The sequence below is a fragment of the Heptranchias perlo genome, chromosome 6 (genome assembly GCF_035084215.1).
Source record: "Heptranchias perlo isolate sHepPer1 chromosome 6, sHepPer1.hap1, whole genome shotgun sequence".
Lineage (NCBI taxonomy): Eukaryota > Metazoa > Chordata > Chondrichthyes > Hexanchiformes > Hexanchidae > Heptranchias > Heptranchias perlo.
This window is the reverse complement of record NC_090330.1, coordinates 98,563,705-98,581,934: the sequence shown is the minus strand read 5'-3', so window position 1 is coordinate 98,581,934 and position 18,230 is coordinate 98,563,705. Positions and strand designations below refer to the sequence as shown.

At 45.3% G+C, this 18,230-nt stretch overlaps 1 protein-coding gene across 2 annotated transcripts in view; it reads right to left on the bottom strand.

Annotated features, from left to right (window-relative positions):
• The window catches only part of rbm26 (RNA binding motif protein 26), a 71,638-nt gene extending 60,196 nt beyond the window's left edge, over positions 1-11,442 (bottom strand). For both annotated transcript variants that reach the window (XM_067986498.1, XM_067986499.1), the window contains exon 1: positions 10,894-11,442. In XM_067986498.1, the coding sequence (XP_067842599.1) occupies positions 10,894-10,952 (59 nt within the window). In that variant the 5' untranslated portion in view covers positions 10,953-11,442. The remainder of the gene's footprint in view (positions 1-10,893) is intronic.
• Between the last annotated feature and the right edge of the window lie 6,788 nt (positions 11,443-18,230).

The following is an 18,230-nucleotide window of genomic DNA, read 5'->3' as shown; positions in this document are numbered from 1 at the left end:
ATTGCCCTTGAGAATGTGGTGAGCCGCCTTCTTGAACCGCTGCAGTCCGTGTGGAGAAGGTTCTCCCACAGTGCTGTTAGGAAGGGAGTTCCAGGATTTTGATGAAGGAACAGCGATATATTTCCAAGTCGGGATGGTGTGTGACTTGGAGGGGAATGTGCAGGTGGTGTTGTTCCCATGTGCCTGCTGCTCTTGTCCTTCTAGATGGTAGAGGTCGCGGGTTTGGGAGGTTTGTCCCCACTAAAACCATTACTCTCTCTCACCCTGGTTGTTCCCCCTGGTATGGCCCTCATCTACGCTCCCTTAAGTCCTAGGGACACAGACTTGAACATTTATGGCAGACAACTGGTTTAGCCATTCATCGCCATATCTGGCTGGTCACATTAAACACCATCGGGTCCTGCTCTCCTCTGCCAAAACTGCTCACTATGCCAGGAATGCAAAGATAACCCCCAGCTTCTCTTCACAACAAATTATCTTCTTAAACCCCTCTCCCCTTGCTCCTCCACCCTCCCCTCTAACAAGTGCAAGGAGCTCATGGACAACTGTCACTAAGATTGAGACCACCTGTTCAGCTGCCGCTTTCCTCCCTTCCCCTGGCCCACCAAGCCAAACCTCCCCTACGGATACCCCTGCCCTATCCCTGAACTTGCGTCTTTCTCTAGTTTCTCTCCTATTCCTTCATATGCCCTTTCCGAGTTCATCTTGACCATGAGACCCACCTCCTGCTCCCTCGACTTTATTCCCACTAAACTACTGACCACCCAACTTCCCTTCCGGTCCCCATATTAGCTGATATTGTAAATGGTTCCCTCTCCTCAGGTACTGTCCCCGTCCCCTGCAAATCTGCCATCATCACACCCCTCATCAAAAAACCACGTGATCCCTCTGTCCTTACAAACTACCGCTCCATCTCCAACCTCCCTTTCCTCTCCAAAGCCCTTGAATGTATTGTCGCTTCCCAAATCCGTGTCCATGGTTCCTGCAACTCCATGTTTGAATCCCTCCAATCAGGTTCCCGTTCCCGCCCCGATACTGAAACGGCCCTTATCAAAGTCACAAATCACATCCTATGTGACTGACTCCTCATCCTTTTCAACCTGTCTGCAGCCTTTGACACGACTGACCACACCATCCTCCTTCAACGCCTCTCCATCGTCCAGCTGGGTAGGACTGCACGCGTTTGGTTCCATTCTTATCTATCCAGTCGTAGCCAGAGAATCATCTGCAATGGCTTCCCTTCCCGCTCCTGCACGGTTACCTCTGGAGTCCCCCAGGGATATATCCTTGGCTCCATCCTATTTCTCATCTATGTGCTGCCCCTCGGCGACATCATTCGAAAACACATCAGATTCCGTACGTACACTGACGACACCCAGCTCTACCTCACAACCACCTCCCGTCCCTCATCTGTCACAATGCTTGTCCGACTTGGATGAGCAAAAATTTCTTCCAACTAAATATTGGGAAGACCGAAGCCATTGTCTTTGGTCCTCACCGCAAACCCCGTTCCCCAGCCACTGACTTCATCCCTCTTCCTGGCCACTGTCTGAGGCTAAACCAGACTGTTCGTAACTTTGGTGTCCTATCTGACCGAGATGAGCTTCTGACCACACATCCACTCCCATCACCAAGACCGCCTACTTGCCCGTCTCCGCCCCGGCCTCTGCTCATATGTTGCTGAAACCCTCATCCATGCCTTTGTTACCTCTATGATGTGAAGGTGCCAGTGATGGACTGGGGTGGACAAAAGTACGGAGTCATACAACACCAGGTTATAGCCCAACAGCTTTATTTGAAATCACAAGCTTTCGGAGCTTTGCTCCTTCGTCACCTGACGAAGGAGCAAAGCTCCGAAAGCTTGTGATTTCAAATAAAGCTGTTGGGCTATAACCTGGTGTTGTACGACTCCGTACTTTTGTTACCTCTAGACTTGAATATTCCAATGCTCTCCTGGCTGGCCTTCCATCTTTTACCCCCCATAAACTTGAGCTCATCCAAAATTCTGCTGCCCGTATCCTAACTCGCACAAAGTCCCGTTCACCCATCACCCCTGTGCTTGCTGGTCTACATTGGCTCCCAGTCCGGGAATGCCTCGATTTTAAAATTCTCATCCTTGTTTTCAAATCCCTCCATGGCCTCAACCCTCCCTATCTCTAACCTCCTCTTGCCCTTCAACCCTCCTGAGATCTCTGCGCTCCTCCAATTCTTGCCTCTTGCACATCCCCAATTTTAATCACTCCACCAATGGCGGCTGTGCCTTCAGCTGCCTAGGCCCTAAGCTCTGGAATTCCCTTGCTAAACCTCTGCGCCTCTCTCCCCTCCTTAAAACCTACCTTTTTGATCAAACTTTTGGTCACCTGTCCTAATACCTCCTTATGTGGCTCAGTGTCAAATTTTGTTTGATAACACTCCTATGAAGCATCTTGGGACATTTTACTACATTAAAAGGCCCTATATAAATGCAAGTAGTTGTACAAAAATCACTAAAAATAGCGACTTAAGTGAATAAGGCCATAAGGACGTCACTGAACAGGTGCAGAATATTTTGCGAGGGGAAGGGGAACAACCAGAAGTCATGGTTCATCCTGGAACCAATGACATAGGTAGGAAAAGGGTTGATGTCCTACAGAGTGCTTCAGGAGCTAGAAAGAAAGCTAAAGAGCAGAACCTCAAGGTAGTAATCTCTGGATTACTCCCAGTGCCACATGCTGGTGAGTATAGGAGCAGGAAGATAAGACAGGTTAATGAGTGGCTGGAGAAATAGTGCATGAGGGAGGGCTTCAGAATCCTGGGGCATTAGGACCAGTTCTGGGGCAGGAGGGACCTGTACAAGATGGACAGGTTGCACCTCAACAGGGCTGGGACAATGTCCTTGCGGGGAGGTTAAGTTGTGCTGTTGGGAGGATTTTAACTAATTTGGCACCAGGATGAAGCATTAGAGGAGAGATACAAGATGCACAGAGGACTAGGAGAGACAAACAGCTTTAGAATAAAGAGTAGTTCAGAAATAGGAGGGATCAGACAGTGGGAGGGAAATGCGAGGCAGAGTAAGATCGCATTTGAGTACATGTGTACAAATGCACTGAGCGTGGTAAATAAGATTGGTGAACTGTAGGCACAAATAGCCACATGGGATTATGATATAGTGACAATAACAGAGACCTGGCTCAAACAAAGGGAGGAATGGGCACTTAATATTCCTGGCTACAGTGTATTTAATAAAGATAGAGAAGGAAAAAAAAGGGGGGTGGCAGTATTGATCAAAGATACTGTTCCAGCACCAGAAAGGGACGATGTACTTGAGGGTTCAAAGACAGAATCTATTTGGTTAGAATTAAGGTACAATGGAGGAGCTATTATGCTGCTGGGTGCATACTATAGGCTGCCAAATAGTGGGAAGGGGATAGAGGAGCAAATTTGCAGGCAAACTGAAGATGCAAGAACTTTAGAGTAGTGATAATGGGGGACTTCAATTGTCCTAATATATAGACTGGGAAAATAACAGTGTAAAGGGCAAAGAAGGGGAGAAATTCCTGAAATGTGTACAAGAGAACTTTCTTGATCAGTGGGTTTCCAGCCCAATGAGGAAGGAAGCAGTGCTGGATCTGGTTTTGGGGAATGAAGTGGGGCAAGTGGAGCATGTTTCAGTGGGAGAGCATTTGGGCAACAGTGATCACAATATAATTAGGTTTAGAGTAGTTATGGAAAAAGACAAGGAAAAATCAAATGTGAAAATAATTAATTGAAGGAGGGCTAACTTCAGTGAATTGAAAAGGGATCTGGCCCAGGTGGACTGGAATCAAAGATTGGCAGGTAAAACAGTAAATGAGCAATGGGAGGCCTTCAAAGAGCAGATAATTCAGGTACAGACTCGGCACATCCCCACAAGGAGGAAAGGAAGGGCATCCAAATCTGGAGCTCCCTGGATGACTAAAGATATAGAGATTAAAATGAAGCAGAAAAAGGAGGCTTATGATAAATGTCAGGTTCATAATTCAGTGGAGAACCAAGCTGAATACAAGTACAGGGGAAAACTGAAAAAAGAGGAGCAAAGAGAGCATATGAGAATAGATTAGGTAACATAAAAGGGAACCCAAAAGTCTTTTATAAACATATAAATTATAAAGAAATATAGTCAAAAGGAAGGGTGGGGCAGATTAGGGACCAAAAAAGATGTTCTTGAGGGGGAAAGGGCATGGTTGAGGTACTAAATGAGTACTTTGCATCTGTCTTCAATAAAGATGATGATGCTGCCAATGTCACAATAAAAGGAGGTAGTAGAGAAATTGGATAGAATAAAAAGAGATAAAGAGGTACTAAAAAGGTTGGCATATGCTCTCTTTGCCCCTCTTTTTTCAGTTTTCCCCTGTACTTCTTGTATCCAGCTTGGTTCTCTAATAAATTATGAACCTGACATTTATCATAAGCCTCCTTGTTCTGCTTCATTTTAATCTCTATATCTTTAGTCAAAGTAGAAAAGTCACCTGGTCCAGATGAGATGCATCCTCGGTTGCTGAGGGAAGTATGGGTGGAAATTGCAGATGCTATGGCCACAATCTTCTAATCCTCCTTGGATACGGGAGTGATGCCAGAGGATTACAAATGTTAAACCCCTGTTCAAAAAAGGGGAGAGGGAAAAACCCAGCAACTACAGCCCAGTCAGCCTAACATCGGCGGTGGGGAAACTTTGAGACATTAACACGGGATAAAAGTAATTGGCACTTGGAAAAATATGGGTTAATGAAAGCCAGCATGGATTTGTTAAAGGCAAATCGAGTTTGACTAACTTGATTGAGTTCTTCGATGAAGTAACTGAGAGGGATGACGAGGGTAGTGCAGTTGATGTTGTGCATATAGGCTTTCAAAAGGCATTTGATAAAGTATTGCATAATAGACTTGTTAGCAAAATTGAAGCCCATGGATTAAAAGGGGCAGTTGCTGTGTGGATATGAAACTGGCTAAGGGACAGAAAACAGAGTGTAGTGGTGAATGGTTGTTTTTCAGACTGGAGGCAAGTATACAGTGGTGTTCTCCAGGGGTCAGTATTAGGGCCACTGATCACTTTGATAGATATTAATGACCTGGAATTGGGTATAGAGGATATAATTTCTAAGTTTACAGATGACACGAAACTCAGAAATGTAGTAAACAATGTGGAGAATAGTTACAGACTTCAGGAGGACATAGACTAGCGAAGTGAGCAGACACATGGCAGATGAAATTTAACGTAGAGAAGTGTGAAGTGATTCATTTTGGTAGGAAGAATGAGGAGAGACAATATAAACTAAATGGTACAATTTAAAGGGGGTGCAGGAACAGAGAGACCTGGGGTGTGCATACACAAGTCTTTGAAGGTGGCAGGACAAGTTGAGAAGGCTGTTAAAAAAGGCATATGATATCCATGGCTTTGTAAATAGAGGCAGAGTACAAAAGCAAGGAAGTTATGCTAAACCTTTATAAAACACTGGTTAGGCCCCAGCTGGGGTAGTGTGTCCAATTCTGGGCACCACACTTTGTATAGGATGTCAAGGCCTTAGAGGGGGTGCAGAAGAGATTTACTAGAATGGTACCGGAGATGAAAGACTGCAGTTATGTAGAGAGACTAGAGAATCTGGGGTTGTTCTCCTTAGAGGAGATTTGATAGAGGCATTCAAAATCATGAACAGTTTTGATAAGAGTAAATAAGGAGAAACTGTTTCCAGTGGCAGAAGAGTCAGTAACCAGAAGAGACAGATTTGAGGTAATTGGCAAAAGAACCAGAGGCGACATGTTGAAAAAAGATTTTACACGAGTGGTTATGATCTGGAATGCACTGCCTGATAGGGTGGTGGAAGCAGATTCCATAGTAAAAGGGAATTAGATAAACACGAAGTGGAAAAATTTGCAAGGGTATGGGGAAAGAGCAGAGGAGTGGGACTAATTGGATAGCTCTTTCAAAGAGTCGGCACAGGCACGATGGGCCTTTTTCTGTGCTGCATCATTCTATGATTCTGAAGAGTTCAAACAAAATACTGGGGTTTATTTCTAGAAGAAAATAATACAAAAGATAATGTTAGAGTTATATAGAACCTTGGTCAGACCACTGGAGTACTGTGCACCGTTCTGGTCTCCATACCACAAAAACGATATTGAAGCACTGGAGAAAGTGCAGAAAGGATATTACCAGAATTGAGAGGACGTAACTATCAGGAAAGATCGAAAAGGCCAGGGCTCTTTTCCCTCGAAAAGAGACTGAGGAGAACTGGTAGAGGCTTTTAAAATTATGAAGTGGTTCTATAGGGCCAACGTGGAGAAACGGTTTCCACTTGTGAGCGAATCCAGAATAAAGGGAGATAAATATAGGATAGCTACTAACAGATCAAACGAGGAATTTAGGAGAAATTTCTATACAGAGTGGTGAGAATGTGGAACTCACTTCCATGTGGAGTGGTGAAGCAGATAGCAATGATTCATTTAAGGAGGGTCTTGATGCATACACGAGAGAGAATGAAATAGAGGGATATGGGGGCAGAGTGGGAAGAAGCTTATGTGGAGTATAAACAAATTGGGCTGAATGACCTGTTTCTGTGTAGATTCTATGTGATACCAATATTGAGTGGTGAATTGGATCAGTTTCCACTCAAATTCAATACAAGGAGCACTCTTACCTGATTGAGAGTAGGGGGACATAGTACCCTCAAGCAAGTCAGAATCTTTGACCCATTCTCTCCCACAATTTCCTGTCCACTCTTCGCAGATGCTGAATGACACCCAACCACAAATGCTCTCATCTGGAGGGCCAATTACAGTGATAAGGCTATTATTGATCATCAGCACTGATTCAGATGTATCAATTTTCTGCCATTAGGATATCTTAGGTGGGTTATCCCAGGCAGAGGTAATGGAGGAAGACAATGAAGATGACGAGTGTGCACCCAGGAATAACCTGGGAGTGGACAAGAATTTTGCTTTCAGTTGCCTTACTGTCCATCCACAAGTGGAATATCAACTCTCTGGTAATTTAAGTAATATGCTGGAGATGAACCTTTTGCATCCCCAGGGATGCATCAGCTCTCTTGGTTCTGCTCCAAGATAAGAAATGTATCAGTGTGGAAATGGGACAGCTTCCTTGTCTGTTGTTGAGCTTTCAGCATGTGCCTCTCTTTCACCCCCACCATCCTGATTCCCTAGCTGCTGCAGAAGGCATGAGACCAAGTGAAACTTACTCTGACTACCCAGTCAGGTAAGCTTCCTTGTGATTTTGTGCCAGCACCTCTAAATGCTCTCCTGTATTTCTCTAGTATTTTCTCAATAAGTTCATCTCAATATAATACCCTCACCAAATGTTAAGTCAACTATAAAATAATCTTGCCCTGCGTAGAGTTTTTTGGGAAGGTTTTGCTACAATTTTGGATCCCGAAGGGTGAAGTGGAGGCATACTTCAGGATGAATTTCAACACTTGGAAAAAACTGTATTAGTTGTGGTACTTGTGACTCACGTTATAAATTATTATAAAGCAGATGAAAATGGGAGCAAAAAGGGATAAACACACCTCAGACAAAAATAAATAAGCTACACTTTCAAACTTTGGAACACATTTTGGGTTAATATAAATGAATAAATAAACATCACACACAATCGAAGTCAATGCATAAGTACACTGTGTTAAGTTCCACAAGTGCCTGTGACACAGTAGTCAAATTCTGTGGTAATAACACCATCTTAAGCTGTTCTTTACAAAATGAGGGAATTTAGGATCCTAGCAGCGAAAATAGATGAAAATCTTCTCATTCCTTTGAGAACAAAATAGCAGAAACAAAACCCCTGATTTCATAGCCTGGTGGAACCTTCTCTGTGGTTGAGAAAAGTATATGTTTCTTGACTTCCAGGAACAAAAGTTGTTTGGCAGCACTTTGACTGGCCGAGAAATAAATGTCAATGAGTTTAAAACTTAAAACTCAACAGCACAATTAATATAAAACTTACAAAACAAACTTTGAATGTGGATAGACAAATAAAATTTGGAATTTGAATATTTATGTGTGGGACAAATTGCCTTTCCTCAATCTAATCTGATTTTTTTTTAAAAATGAATGTTGAATTTTAAAAGCGAACATGGCCTCTGAGGAAACATAAGAAAGGAAGACTAGGAGGGAAAGAGGTTGAGTGAACGGACCTCCGGTCGACTGCCGCTCACCCTTGAAGGGAACAAGTAGGAGGAGAGATTGGATGGTGGTTCAGGATGAGATGAGCAGGAATGGAGGATACAGGTGTTCAGCGGGTAGTTCGAAAGGGGAAGATGTAGGGGTTGCAGGAAGGAAAGATGATCATAGGAATATGCAGGAAAGGGCAGATTAAAGCACACGTTATTTATTTTAATTTGTTCTTGGGATGTGGGTGACATGGGCAAGGATTCATTTACTGCCCATTCCTAGTTACCCTGTGAAAGTGTTGGCGAGCCTTCTCCTTGAACAGCTGCGGTCCTTGTGGTGATGGCTCTTTCACAATGGAGTCAGGTAGGAGGTTCTGGGATTCTGATGACGATGAAGGAATGGCAATGTATATCCAAGTCAGGATGGTGTGTGACCTGAAGTGGCACTTGAGAGGTGATGGTGTTCCCACAACACTGCTACCCTTGCACTTCTTGGTGGTAGAGGTAGGTGCTGTCTAAGTAACCTTGCTGAGTTGCTGCAGTGCACATCCTGTAGATCATACGTAGTTCAAGTGATGGATATTGTTTGAGCGAGGGGAAGGGAGCCACTGAGGGCCACATTTTCCCCTGCAACGACACACCAATGCAGCCGTTAGAGGCTCCTTTCTCCACTACAACACACCATCCCATGCCAATGCTACCCTCCATTTCCTACCTCAGTGGAGAAAAGAGCAGAGAAAGAGAGAAATGGCAACACATCTACCAGGTATGAGACACCATATTCTCTGAATTACTATTTGCAATGTCATGGAAAATCAACTAGAGATATTAACAATCTTACGTATGTACTAGTCAGTTTTTTTGCATTCTAAATGTTAATTTTATTAGCCGGTTATGAGAAAATGTATTTAAAAAAACTTCTCTAATTCTGGTGTTACTACATTGTCTCATTGGAAGGCATTTTAATTTTTGAAGAACGCAGGCAATGGCAGACATTTGGTTTTCCCGATGTCAGCTGACTTCTAAATGTAAACGACCTGATCTTCACTGCTGCAGCAGCGACCCACTTTTTTTTGTAGGTCATGAGCTACCACTGGATCGACTGGTCTGCTTCATGCCCACTAAAGACGAAGAGTAGTAATATCAATAATGTTACAATCTGGTACTCCTAGTGTTAAAATCTGCCCATTTCAAGTACACAGACTCTACCGACATAATTTTATAGTAAGCATCAGCAGAAAAATGGATCTCCATACTTCCAATCAGTGTTTGGATTTATTATGGGTTTACAGACAACCGCGAGGGGTGAGGGGTGGGGAAACAAAACAAACAGGGTAGGAGAGTGCTTTTCCTCTTTAGCAAGGTAAAAGCGCATGTTTGTTGAAGACATTGTAGGCTTATTGCACTCATTACAGTAGAATACTTTTAAAAAAGATAACCATACAAATCCTACAAGGAAGTGTATTAAGGATACCGTGAAATATCAGTTTTTGAAGAGCGGGTAAAATTGTATTAACACTTGAAATATATTTAGCTATTGGTTTTAGCAGATTACATTGTTGAAATATAATTTTTGTTCCTTTTGCTTCAATAGCCACAGGAAGGAAACAGTAAATGACAATAGTGCATACATTTAATACTTGCAGATGGAGTCTGGAACTCACTGCCTGAAAGGGTTGTGGAGGCAGGAACCCTCACAACATTCAAGAAGCATTTGGATGAGCACTTGAAATGCCATAGCATACAAGGCTACGGACCAAATGCTGGAATATGGGATTAGATTAGACAGGGCTTGATGGCCGGCGCGGACACGATGGGCCGAAGGGCCTCTATCCGTGCTGTATAACTCTATGACTCTAACTAACATTTTAACAAATCTAGCCTTCTCTAAAATGATCTGTTTCTGGAGGTGAGGGCAAGAAAAGGGAAAGTATGTTTAACCATTTGTAAATGGTCCAGTCAGATATTAGTTTAACAGTTACTTTAAAGCAGTTTAGTTAAATTTTCACAGATATATAAACAACTTTGATAAGAAAGGAGATACTTTGATCAGAAAGGAGATACTTTGATCAGGATTTTAAATAGCAGAAGGGAATATTACACGAGCAATCAACAGTCAGGTCAGTAAGTAGGCTTCAAATGTCAAGAATTGCAAATTACAGTTATAACTTACAAATGCATTTCCAATTTTACTTAAGAAAATTGTTAAGACAAAGAGCTTGTCAACTCTAGCTAAACCCGTGATTGCGTACATTTGGATTGTGTTATCTGGACTGCATTGCAAAGCAAGCATTTTTGACGTTCACCAATTGCAGTGTGTTTGATACAGCAATGAAACAAAAAAAGTTCATGGTCTTCCAAGTATCAATAGATGTAGTACAACGTACTCAAGACTGTGAACCCAAGCACAAAGAGTGCATGCTATAGCACAGCCACATAAAATACTCACCATGTGCTGCCATCCTTAAAGTACAAATACACAACGCATCTTTCTTCCGAAGGGAACTTGAAAACTATCGACAGGTTGCTGAAATGTTCTGGGACTAAACCCATTAAGCAGAAGTACAGTAGATGAAACACCTTGTCAGGGGCTCTCCTAAATAAATGGTGTTACGCGATTTTTTTTTTCTCACGCTCATCAATCCCTCCCCCAACAAAAAAAAAACTCTACTTTTGCTGTAACCTCGTGCATCTTTAAACATCTGGATTTTCGTTTTATGGCAGCGGTTGGGAAGAATCACACAAACTCTGTACTTACATGGGTTCGAGGGTCTTGGTGAGCCACGACTTGAGTGCATCGAGATTTTCTATCATCATTGTGAACAGTCCTGGAGGGGAAGCCGAACAGGGGCCGATCCCTCGACAAACTGAGTGTGAGCGGCAGGCAGTAACCACGGGGCACAGGGGTGGGCAACCGAGCTCAGGGGGGAAAGAAAAAGCAGGGACGAGTGGGGAGTGAAGAAGGAGGGTCAGCGCTCCTGATCTAAACGAGCTGGGGGGGGGGGTTTCCCCCTTTGGAAGGGACGGGATCAGAGTTCGAGCATCAAAAAGGCCCAAAACAAACAGCTGCGGCGGCGGATGCTGCACACTCAACGTGTCCACACAGCACCAGATACAGGGCCTGTAAATAAAATTTAAAAGGCTTACAGACTGGGGAAGGCTATAAACAACGGAGGAGGAGGAGGGAGGGGTCGATCTTAAAACGCACGGCGTATATTGACGAGCCGGGCCCAAAGTATCAGGTTAAAACTAACATTTCTGCTTTTCTTTCGGCCGCTCTCGCTCTTCGCTAGTTTATTCAGAAAATGGCGGCTTACTACTCTCGGACCGGCCGCAGATCTCGCGATGTTTCACGCGGGTGGCTGGGGGGGGGGGGGGGGGGGCTGAGGTTGTTTCAAGATGCCCCTCTGAGTGTCATCTTCAGACAAGTTCAAAAAAACTGGACACAGGGCAAGGAAACATTATGGATTTAATTGATGATGCTTGTTTCCAGGTTATCCAAATCCATTGAGAGCATTAAACTAATGCTTCCACATCAATTTATAATGTATTAAAAATGTATTATATCTTCCTGCCAACTTTCCCATTATGAATTCCAATGTCCACATTTATAATGGGACGGTGGGACAATAGCTGGGATTTCCAAGCTTTGAGCAGGACGTTTCGCTCTCTCTGGCAGGTGTGGATTTTTTTTTTTGACATCTTTGCCCTGAAACCATTTAGAAGACAGAGCCAGAAGCTGCTGTGATGGGAATTGAGGACCATGGAAGAGAAGGATTTATCCCAAGCAGCCAGACACTTAGGTCAGACAACGACTGGAGGAACCAGAGACACTCAGATGAGCTCAAGGAAGAAAAAAGAACCAATGGTAGCAATGATACCTTACAGTATGTACGAAAGCTACATTGGACAAAGGGAATTAGTCTGAGGGACCTGCATAGGAGGCCAGAGAGACTTGAATAAAAACAACCATTTTAAAGAGTTTAAAGAACAAGATAGCTTGGAAGAAAATGGCTAAGGAGAAATAATTGCAAGGGAAGAAATGGTAGGACTGCTGGACAGTTTAATTGAACCTTTATTACAACAACAAGGTGCAATTATATCGCACCTCTAATGTAGTAAAACAGCCCAAGGTGCTTCACAGGAGAATAATCAGACAAAAATTGACAATGAGCGAAAGGAGGAGATATTAGGACAGGTGACTAAAAGCTTGGTAAAGAGATAGGTTTTAAGGAGCGTCTTAAAGCAGGAGAGAGAAGTGGAAAGGTTTAGGGAGGGAATTCCAGAACTTTGGGCCGAGGCAGCTGAAGGCATGGCTGCCAATGGTGGAGCGATTAAAATCGGAGCTGCGCAAGAGGCAAGAATTGGAGGAGCGCAGAGATCTCGGAGGGTTGTTGGGCTGGAGGAGGTTACAGAGATAGGGAGGGGCGAGGTCATGGAGGGATTTGAAAACAAGAATGAGAATTTTAAAATCGAGGCATTCCCTGACCGGGAGCCAACGTAGGTCAGCGAGCACAGGGGTGATGGGTGAACAGGACGTGGTGCGAGTTTGGATACGGGCAGCAGAGTTTTGGATGAGCTCAAGTTTATGAAGGGTGGAAGTTGGGAGGCCAGCCAGAAGGGCATTGGAATGGTCTAGTTTGGAAGTAACTAAAGCGTGTGTGAGGGTTTCAGCAGCAGATGGGTGAGGCAAGAGCGGGGACAGGCAATATTATGGAGGTGGAATTAGGACCCTGAGGTTGCGAGCAGTCTGGTTCAGCTTGAGACAGTGGCCAGGAAGTAGGATGGAATCAATGGTTCGGGTTTGTGGTGGAGAACAAAGACAATGGCTTTGGTCTTCCCATTGTCTAATTGGTGGATATTTTGGCTCATCCGGGACTGGATGTCAGACAAGTAGCCTGACAACAATGAGGCAGTGGAGGGGTTGGGAGAGGTAGTGGCGTGGTAGAGCCGAGTATCGTCAGCATATATGTGGAACCTGACATTATGGGCCCAGTGAAATCGGTGTGCTCCGCATGCAATTGCAGGCTAATTGCAGCCACTTACTTGTGCTTCCGGGTTTCGCGCTGGAAAGCTGCGCAGTGGGCGAACTGCGCATGCACAGCATAGGCTGTTAGCTGGAGGAGCCCTATTTAAAGGGGCAGTCCTCCACTGACTGATGCTGCAGGAAATAGGAAAAGTTACAGCATGGAGCAGCCCAGGGGGAAGGCTGCTCCCAGGTTTAATGATGCCTCACTCCAGGTCCTTCTGGATGGGGTGAGGAGGAGGGGGAGGACAGAGATCTTCCACCCGGCGGGCGGGAGGAAGCGGCCTGCCTCTGCCACCAAGAAGGCCCGGCTCGAGGTGGCAGAGGAGGTCACCTGCACCACCAACATATTGCGCACCTGCATACAGTGCAGGAGGTGCTTCAATTACCTAAGTAGGTCAGCTGAAGTGAGTACACTTACTCATTCCCCTACACTCCAACTGCCACATCACCGCCCCCACCCACATCTCCTTCTGCACTGCCAACACTACTCTATCATATCACTTCTCACACCCACTCAAAGCTCATCCTCATCTTACCTGCACTTACTCACCTCGCCAGTACTCATCCCGCCACTACCACTCAACTCAATCCTCATACAATCTCATGGCTCTATCTCATACTCACCCTGTCATGCATCTCTTTCACGGTCAGCATCACTCAACCTGCCACTACCTGTGCTGCAGCCACAGGGCATGCATCACAGATGTGCAGTAGGAAGCGTAAGGCAAACGTGTCGTGAGCATGAAGGGGATGCACAAGGGTGTTTGAGGGTTTGTCATGGTTTTTACTTAATTTAATTTCTGATCAACTCACATAACATATATTGTAACCACTACTGCCACGTCTTTGCGAATCTTGTCTGGTTTGTGCAATAATGCCCTTTCCTGAGGATCACTATGAAGACCCACAACTGATGCCACCCATTGTGTCACTGCAGAGTGGGTGTAGGTGTATTTGCTGGGCTCTTTTGTGCAGACGACTGAGAGACGTCGGCGATGTCCCCGGTGGTACCCTGGAAGGATGCGGAGGAGAAGTTGTTGAGGGCAGAGGTGAGTTTGACAGCAACAGGTAAGAAGATGGTGCTCGGGCCATGTCGACTGACTCTGAGCCTCCGTGTGCACTGCTGCTCAGAGAGGTCCAGGAGGCTGAACCTCAGTCTGTAGACCCTGTGGTGAGGGCAGTGCCTTCTGCGACCCATCTCTCTCTGCCGTTGCCCTCCCTCTTGCTGTGCAGGTGGATGTGTCACAGCACTGTGTTGTGGGGCTCCACATGTCAGAGGTGGACGGCGTGGCCGGCGAGGCTGGTGATGCTGTTCGTCCTCCAAGGAGGTCATGACTGCAGCTACAGCGGCCCCCATCCGGAAGATGTACATTTGAGGGGATCCGCAAGGTAGGTAAATGTGTCTGGACACCGGGGTAAGTGTGCAAGTTTGTGAATTTTATTGTTAGGAGGAGGGTGGTGGAGGCCAAACTTCGTCCAAAGTGACAGAGTGGCCTCCTGCAATGAGTGAGGGTCTCCCCCCACACCTGTCAAATGGACCTTTGCAGCTGCCACAGGCTGATGGCTGCAACACGTCCATTTCAACTGGGAGTGTTTCTCCCAGTACGGGAAACAGTCCCAGTTGTTTGGAAAATCCCACCCCTCCTAAAATATCATGTTAATCAGGTCTGAAAACGACCCGAAGTACCTAAATAATTACCTTAAGTGGCATCCCGCCGGCTTTAATTGCCAGCGGGAGTCTCACATGCGGGTGCTGCGCGCACTGGTGAACCCGGAAGTGGGCGGGTTTGAGCCGGGCTCCAGACCCGTCCCGGGAATCCCCGATTATCAGAGCCCCCCCCGCCATGAATGCGCCCGCTCGGGGGTGCGAAAATCGAGCCCTACATCTTCGGATCATTTCTCCGAGGGGCGGCGTGTAGATGAGAAATTGAAGTAGGCCAAGGATAGATCCTTGGGGGACTCCAGAGGTAACAGTGGAGGGGCGGGAAGAGAAGCCATTGCAGGAGATTCTCTGGATAGATAGGAATGGAACCAGTCAAGGGCAGTCCCACTCAGCTGGACAATGGAGCAGGATGGTGTGGTCAGCCGTGTCACAGACTGCAGACAGGTCGAAAAGGGTGAGGAGTGATAGTGCACCACAGTTACAGAGGATGTCATTAGTGACTTTGATTAGGACCATTTCAGTGCTGTATCAGGGCCGGAAACTGGATTGAAGGAGTTCAAACATGGGGTTGCGGGAAAGATGGGCGCAGATTTGGGAGGCGACAACACGTTGGAGGACATTGGAGAGAAAAGGGAAAAGAGAGATGTGGCAGTAGTTTTTGAAAGGGAACGAGACGGTACCTGAGGAGAGGGAACCATGTACAATATTAGCTAGCATGAAGGCGAGGAAGGGAAGTTGGGTGGTCAGCAGTTTAGTGGGAACAGGGTTGAGAGAGCAGGAGGTGGATCCCATGGACAAGAAAAGCTTGGAGAGGGCATGAGGGGACTTAGGAGAGAAACTAGATACAGTTGCAAGTTCAAGGATAGGGCAGGGAGGAACCTTGGCAGAATTTGGCTTGGTAGGCTATGGAGGGAAGCGGCAGAGGCAGCTGAATGGACGGTCTCATTCTTACTGACAAAGAAGTCCATGAGCTCCTCGCACTTGTTGTTGGAGGTGAGGGCAGGGGAGAGGGTTTTAAAGAGATGGTTGGTAGTGGAGAAAAGAAGCCAGGGTTTATCTTTGCATTCCAGGATAATTCTGGAGTAGTGAGTAGTTTTGGCAGAAGACAGCAGGGCTCTATAGTGCTTGATGTGGTCCAGCCGGATCTGGCGATGAATGACTAAACCAATTGTGTGCTATAAACGTTCAAGTCTGTGTCCCTGGAACTTAAGGGAACAAAATTGGGGGACATAACAGGGGGAACGACTAGGGTGGGAGAGAATAAGGGTTTTACTGGGGACGAGGGCTTTAAAATGGAGGTGAGGGTGTGATTGAGCAGATTGTTGTGGTGAATGGAGGGCCAAAGGCTAGATGGAGCATGGCACATACACTGATACAATGTGGCACAGTAAATAAGAACATAAGAAATAGGAGCAGGAGTAGACCATATGCCTCTTGAGCCTGCTCCACTATTCAATCAGATCATGGCTGATCTTTGACCTCAACTCCTCTTTCCCGCCCGATCCCCATATCCCTTGATTTCCCTAGAGTCTAAAAATCTATCCATCTCAGCCTAGAATATATTCAATGACTCAGCACCACAGCCCTCTGGGGTAGAGAATTCCAAAGATTCACAACCCTCTACGTGAAGAAATTGCTCCTCATCTCAGTCTTGAATGGCCGACCTCTTATCCTGTGACTATGCTCCCTAGTTCTAAACTCTCCAGCCAAGGGAAACAATCTCTCAGCATCGACCCTGTCAAGCCCCCTCATAATCTTAAATGTTTCAATGCGATCACCTCTCATTCTTCTAAACTCCAGAAAGTATAGGCCCATTCTACTAATTTTTCTTTTAGAAAAGAAAATATTTTTCTTATACTCCTCTGAATTGCTCTAGCATATTCCTGTAGTTAGTGTTTGCGTTAGCCAGTCATCATGTTACCAGAACCAACCATTACCATACTTTAAATTATAATTTTAGTTTCTTCCATTGTCAACAGGATTCTCCTTCTCTTTCCCACAGCAATGCTGCAGACATCTGTAGGCCTAAAATACCTCCCCAAGTAGTCATTTTTGATCATAGAATCATAGAAAGGTTACTGCACGGAAGGAAGCCATTTGGCCCACAGAGTCTGTGCCGGCTCTACACAAGAGCAATCCAGCTGGTCCCACTCACCCGCCCTATCCCCGTAGCCCTGCAAATTTTTGCCTTTCAAATACCAATCCAGTTCCCTTTTGAAGGCCATGATTGAATCTGCCTTCACCGCCCCCTCGGGCAGCGCATTCCAGATCCTAACCACTCGCTGTGTAAAAAAGATTTTCCTCATGTCACCTTTGGTTCTTTTACCAATCACCTTAAATCTATGTCCTCTGGTTCTCGACCCTTCCGCTAATGGGAACAGTTTCTCTCTATCTACTCTGTTGAGACCCTTCATGATTTTGAATACCTCTATCAAATCTCCTCGCAACCGTCTCTGTTCTAAGGAGAATAACCCAGCTTCTCCAGTCTATAAAAGGAACTAAAGTCTCTCATCCCTGGAATCATTCTAGTATATCTCTTCTGCACCCTCTTTAAGGCCGTCATATCTTTCCTAAAGTGCAGTGCCTAGAACTGGACACAATACTCCAGTTGTGGTTGAACCAGTGTTTTATAAAGGTTCATCATGACTTCCATACTTTTGTACTCTATGCCTCTATTTATAAAGCCCAGGATCCTGTATGCTTTTTTAACCACATTCTCAACCTACTCTGCCACATTCAATGATTTGTGCACATATACCCCCAGATCTCTCTGTTCCTGTACCCCTTTTAGAGTTGTGCCCTCTAGTTTATATCGCCTCACCTCGTTCTTCCTACTGAAATGTATCACTTTGCATTTTTCTGCGTTAAATTTTATCTGCCACGTGTCCGCCCACACCACCAGCCTGTCTATATCCTCTTAAAGACTATCACTATCCTCCTCACTGAGTGATAGGGGAGGGACTTGGCACATGCAAACCCAAGCCAAACATAAGTACAATTTCAGCAGGAGTTCCTGGGTACTGATCAAGAGTGCAAAATCTAGCCTTTTTCCCTTCCTCAAGTGGTGATTTATGCTGGAGAATAATTCCATGGGTGCTGCAATGGCGCCATACCTCTTCTAAATGGCCATTTTATGTGTGAGGCTAGACACTCTCAGCAAGCTATTTGACCGTGAGACATAATTATGAAGCACAATTCTGTCTTAACTTAATATCCACATATATGCACTTCCAACAGGGATCACTGGATACTAATTAAGAGCAAGAACCTGTCTTAATTTTTCTTCTCTTTGCCAGGGTCACCAAAGACTGTTATGGTCTCTTCACTGCTGGCACAAACAGTACACAGGGATCAAATATGGAACTCAGGAGAATGCAAAGCAATACATTATCACTGAGCCATC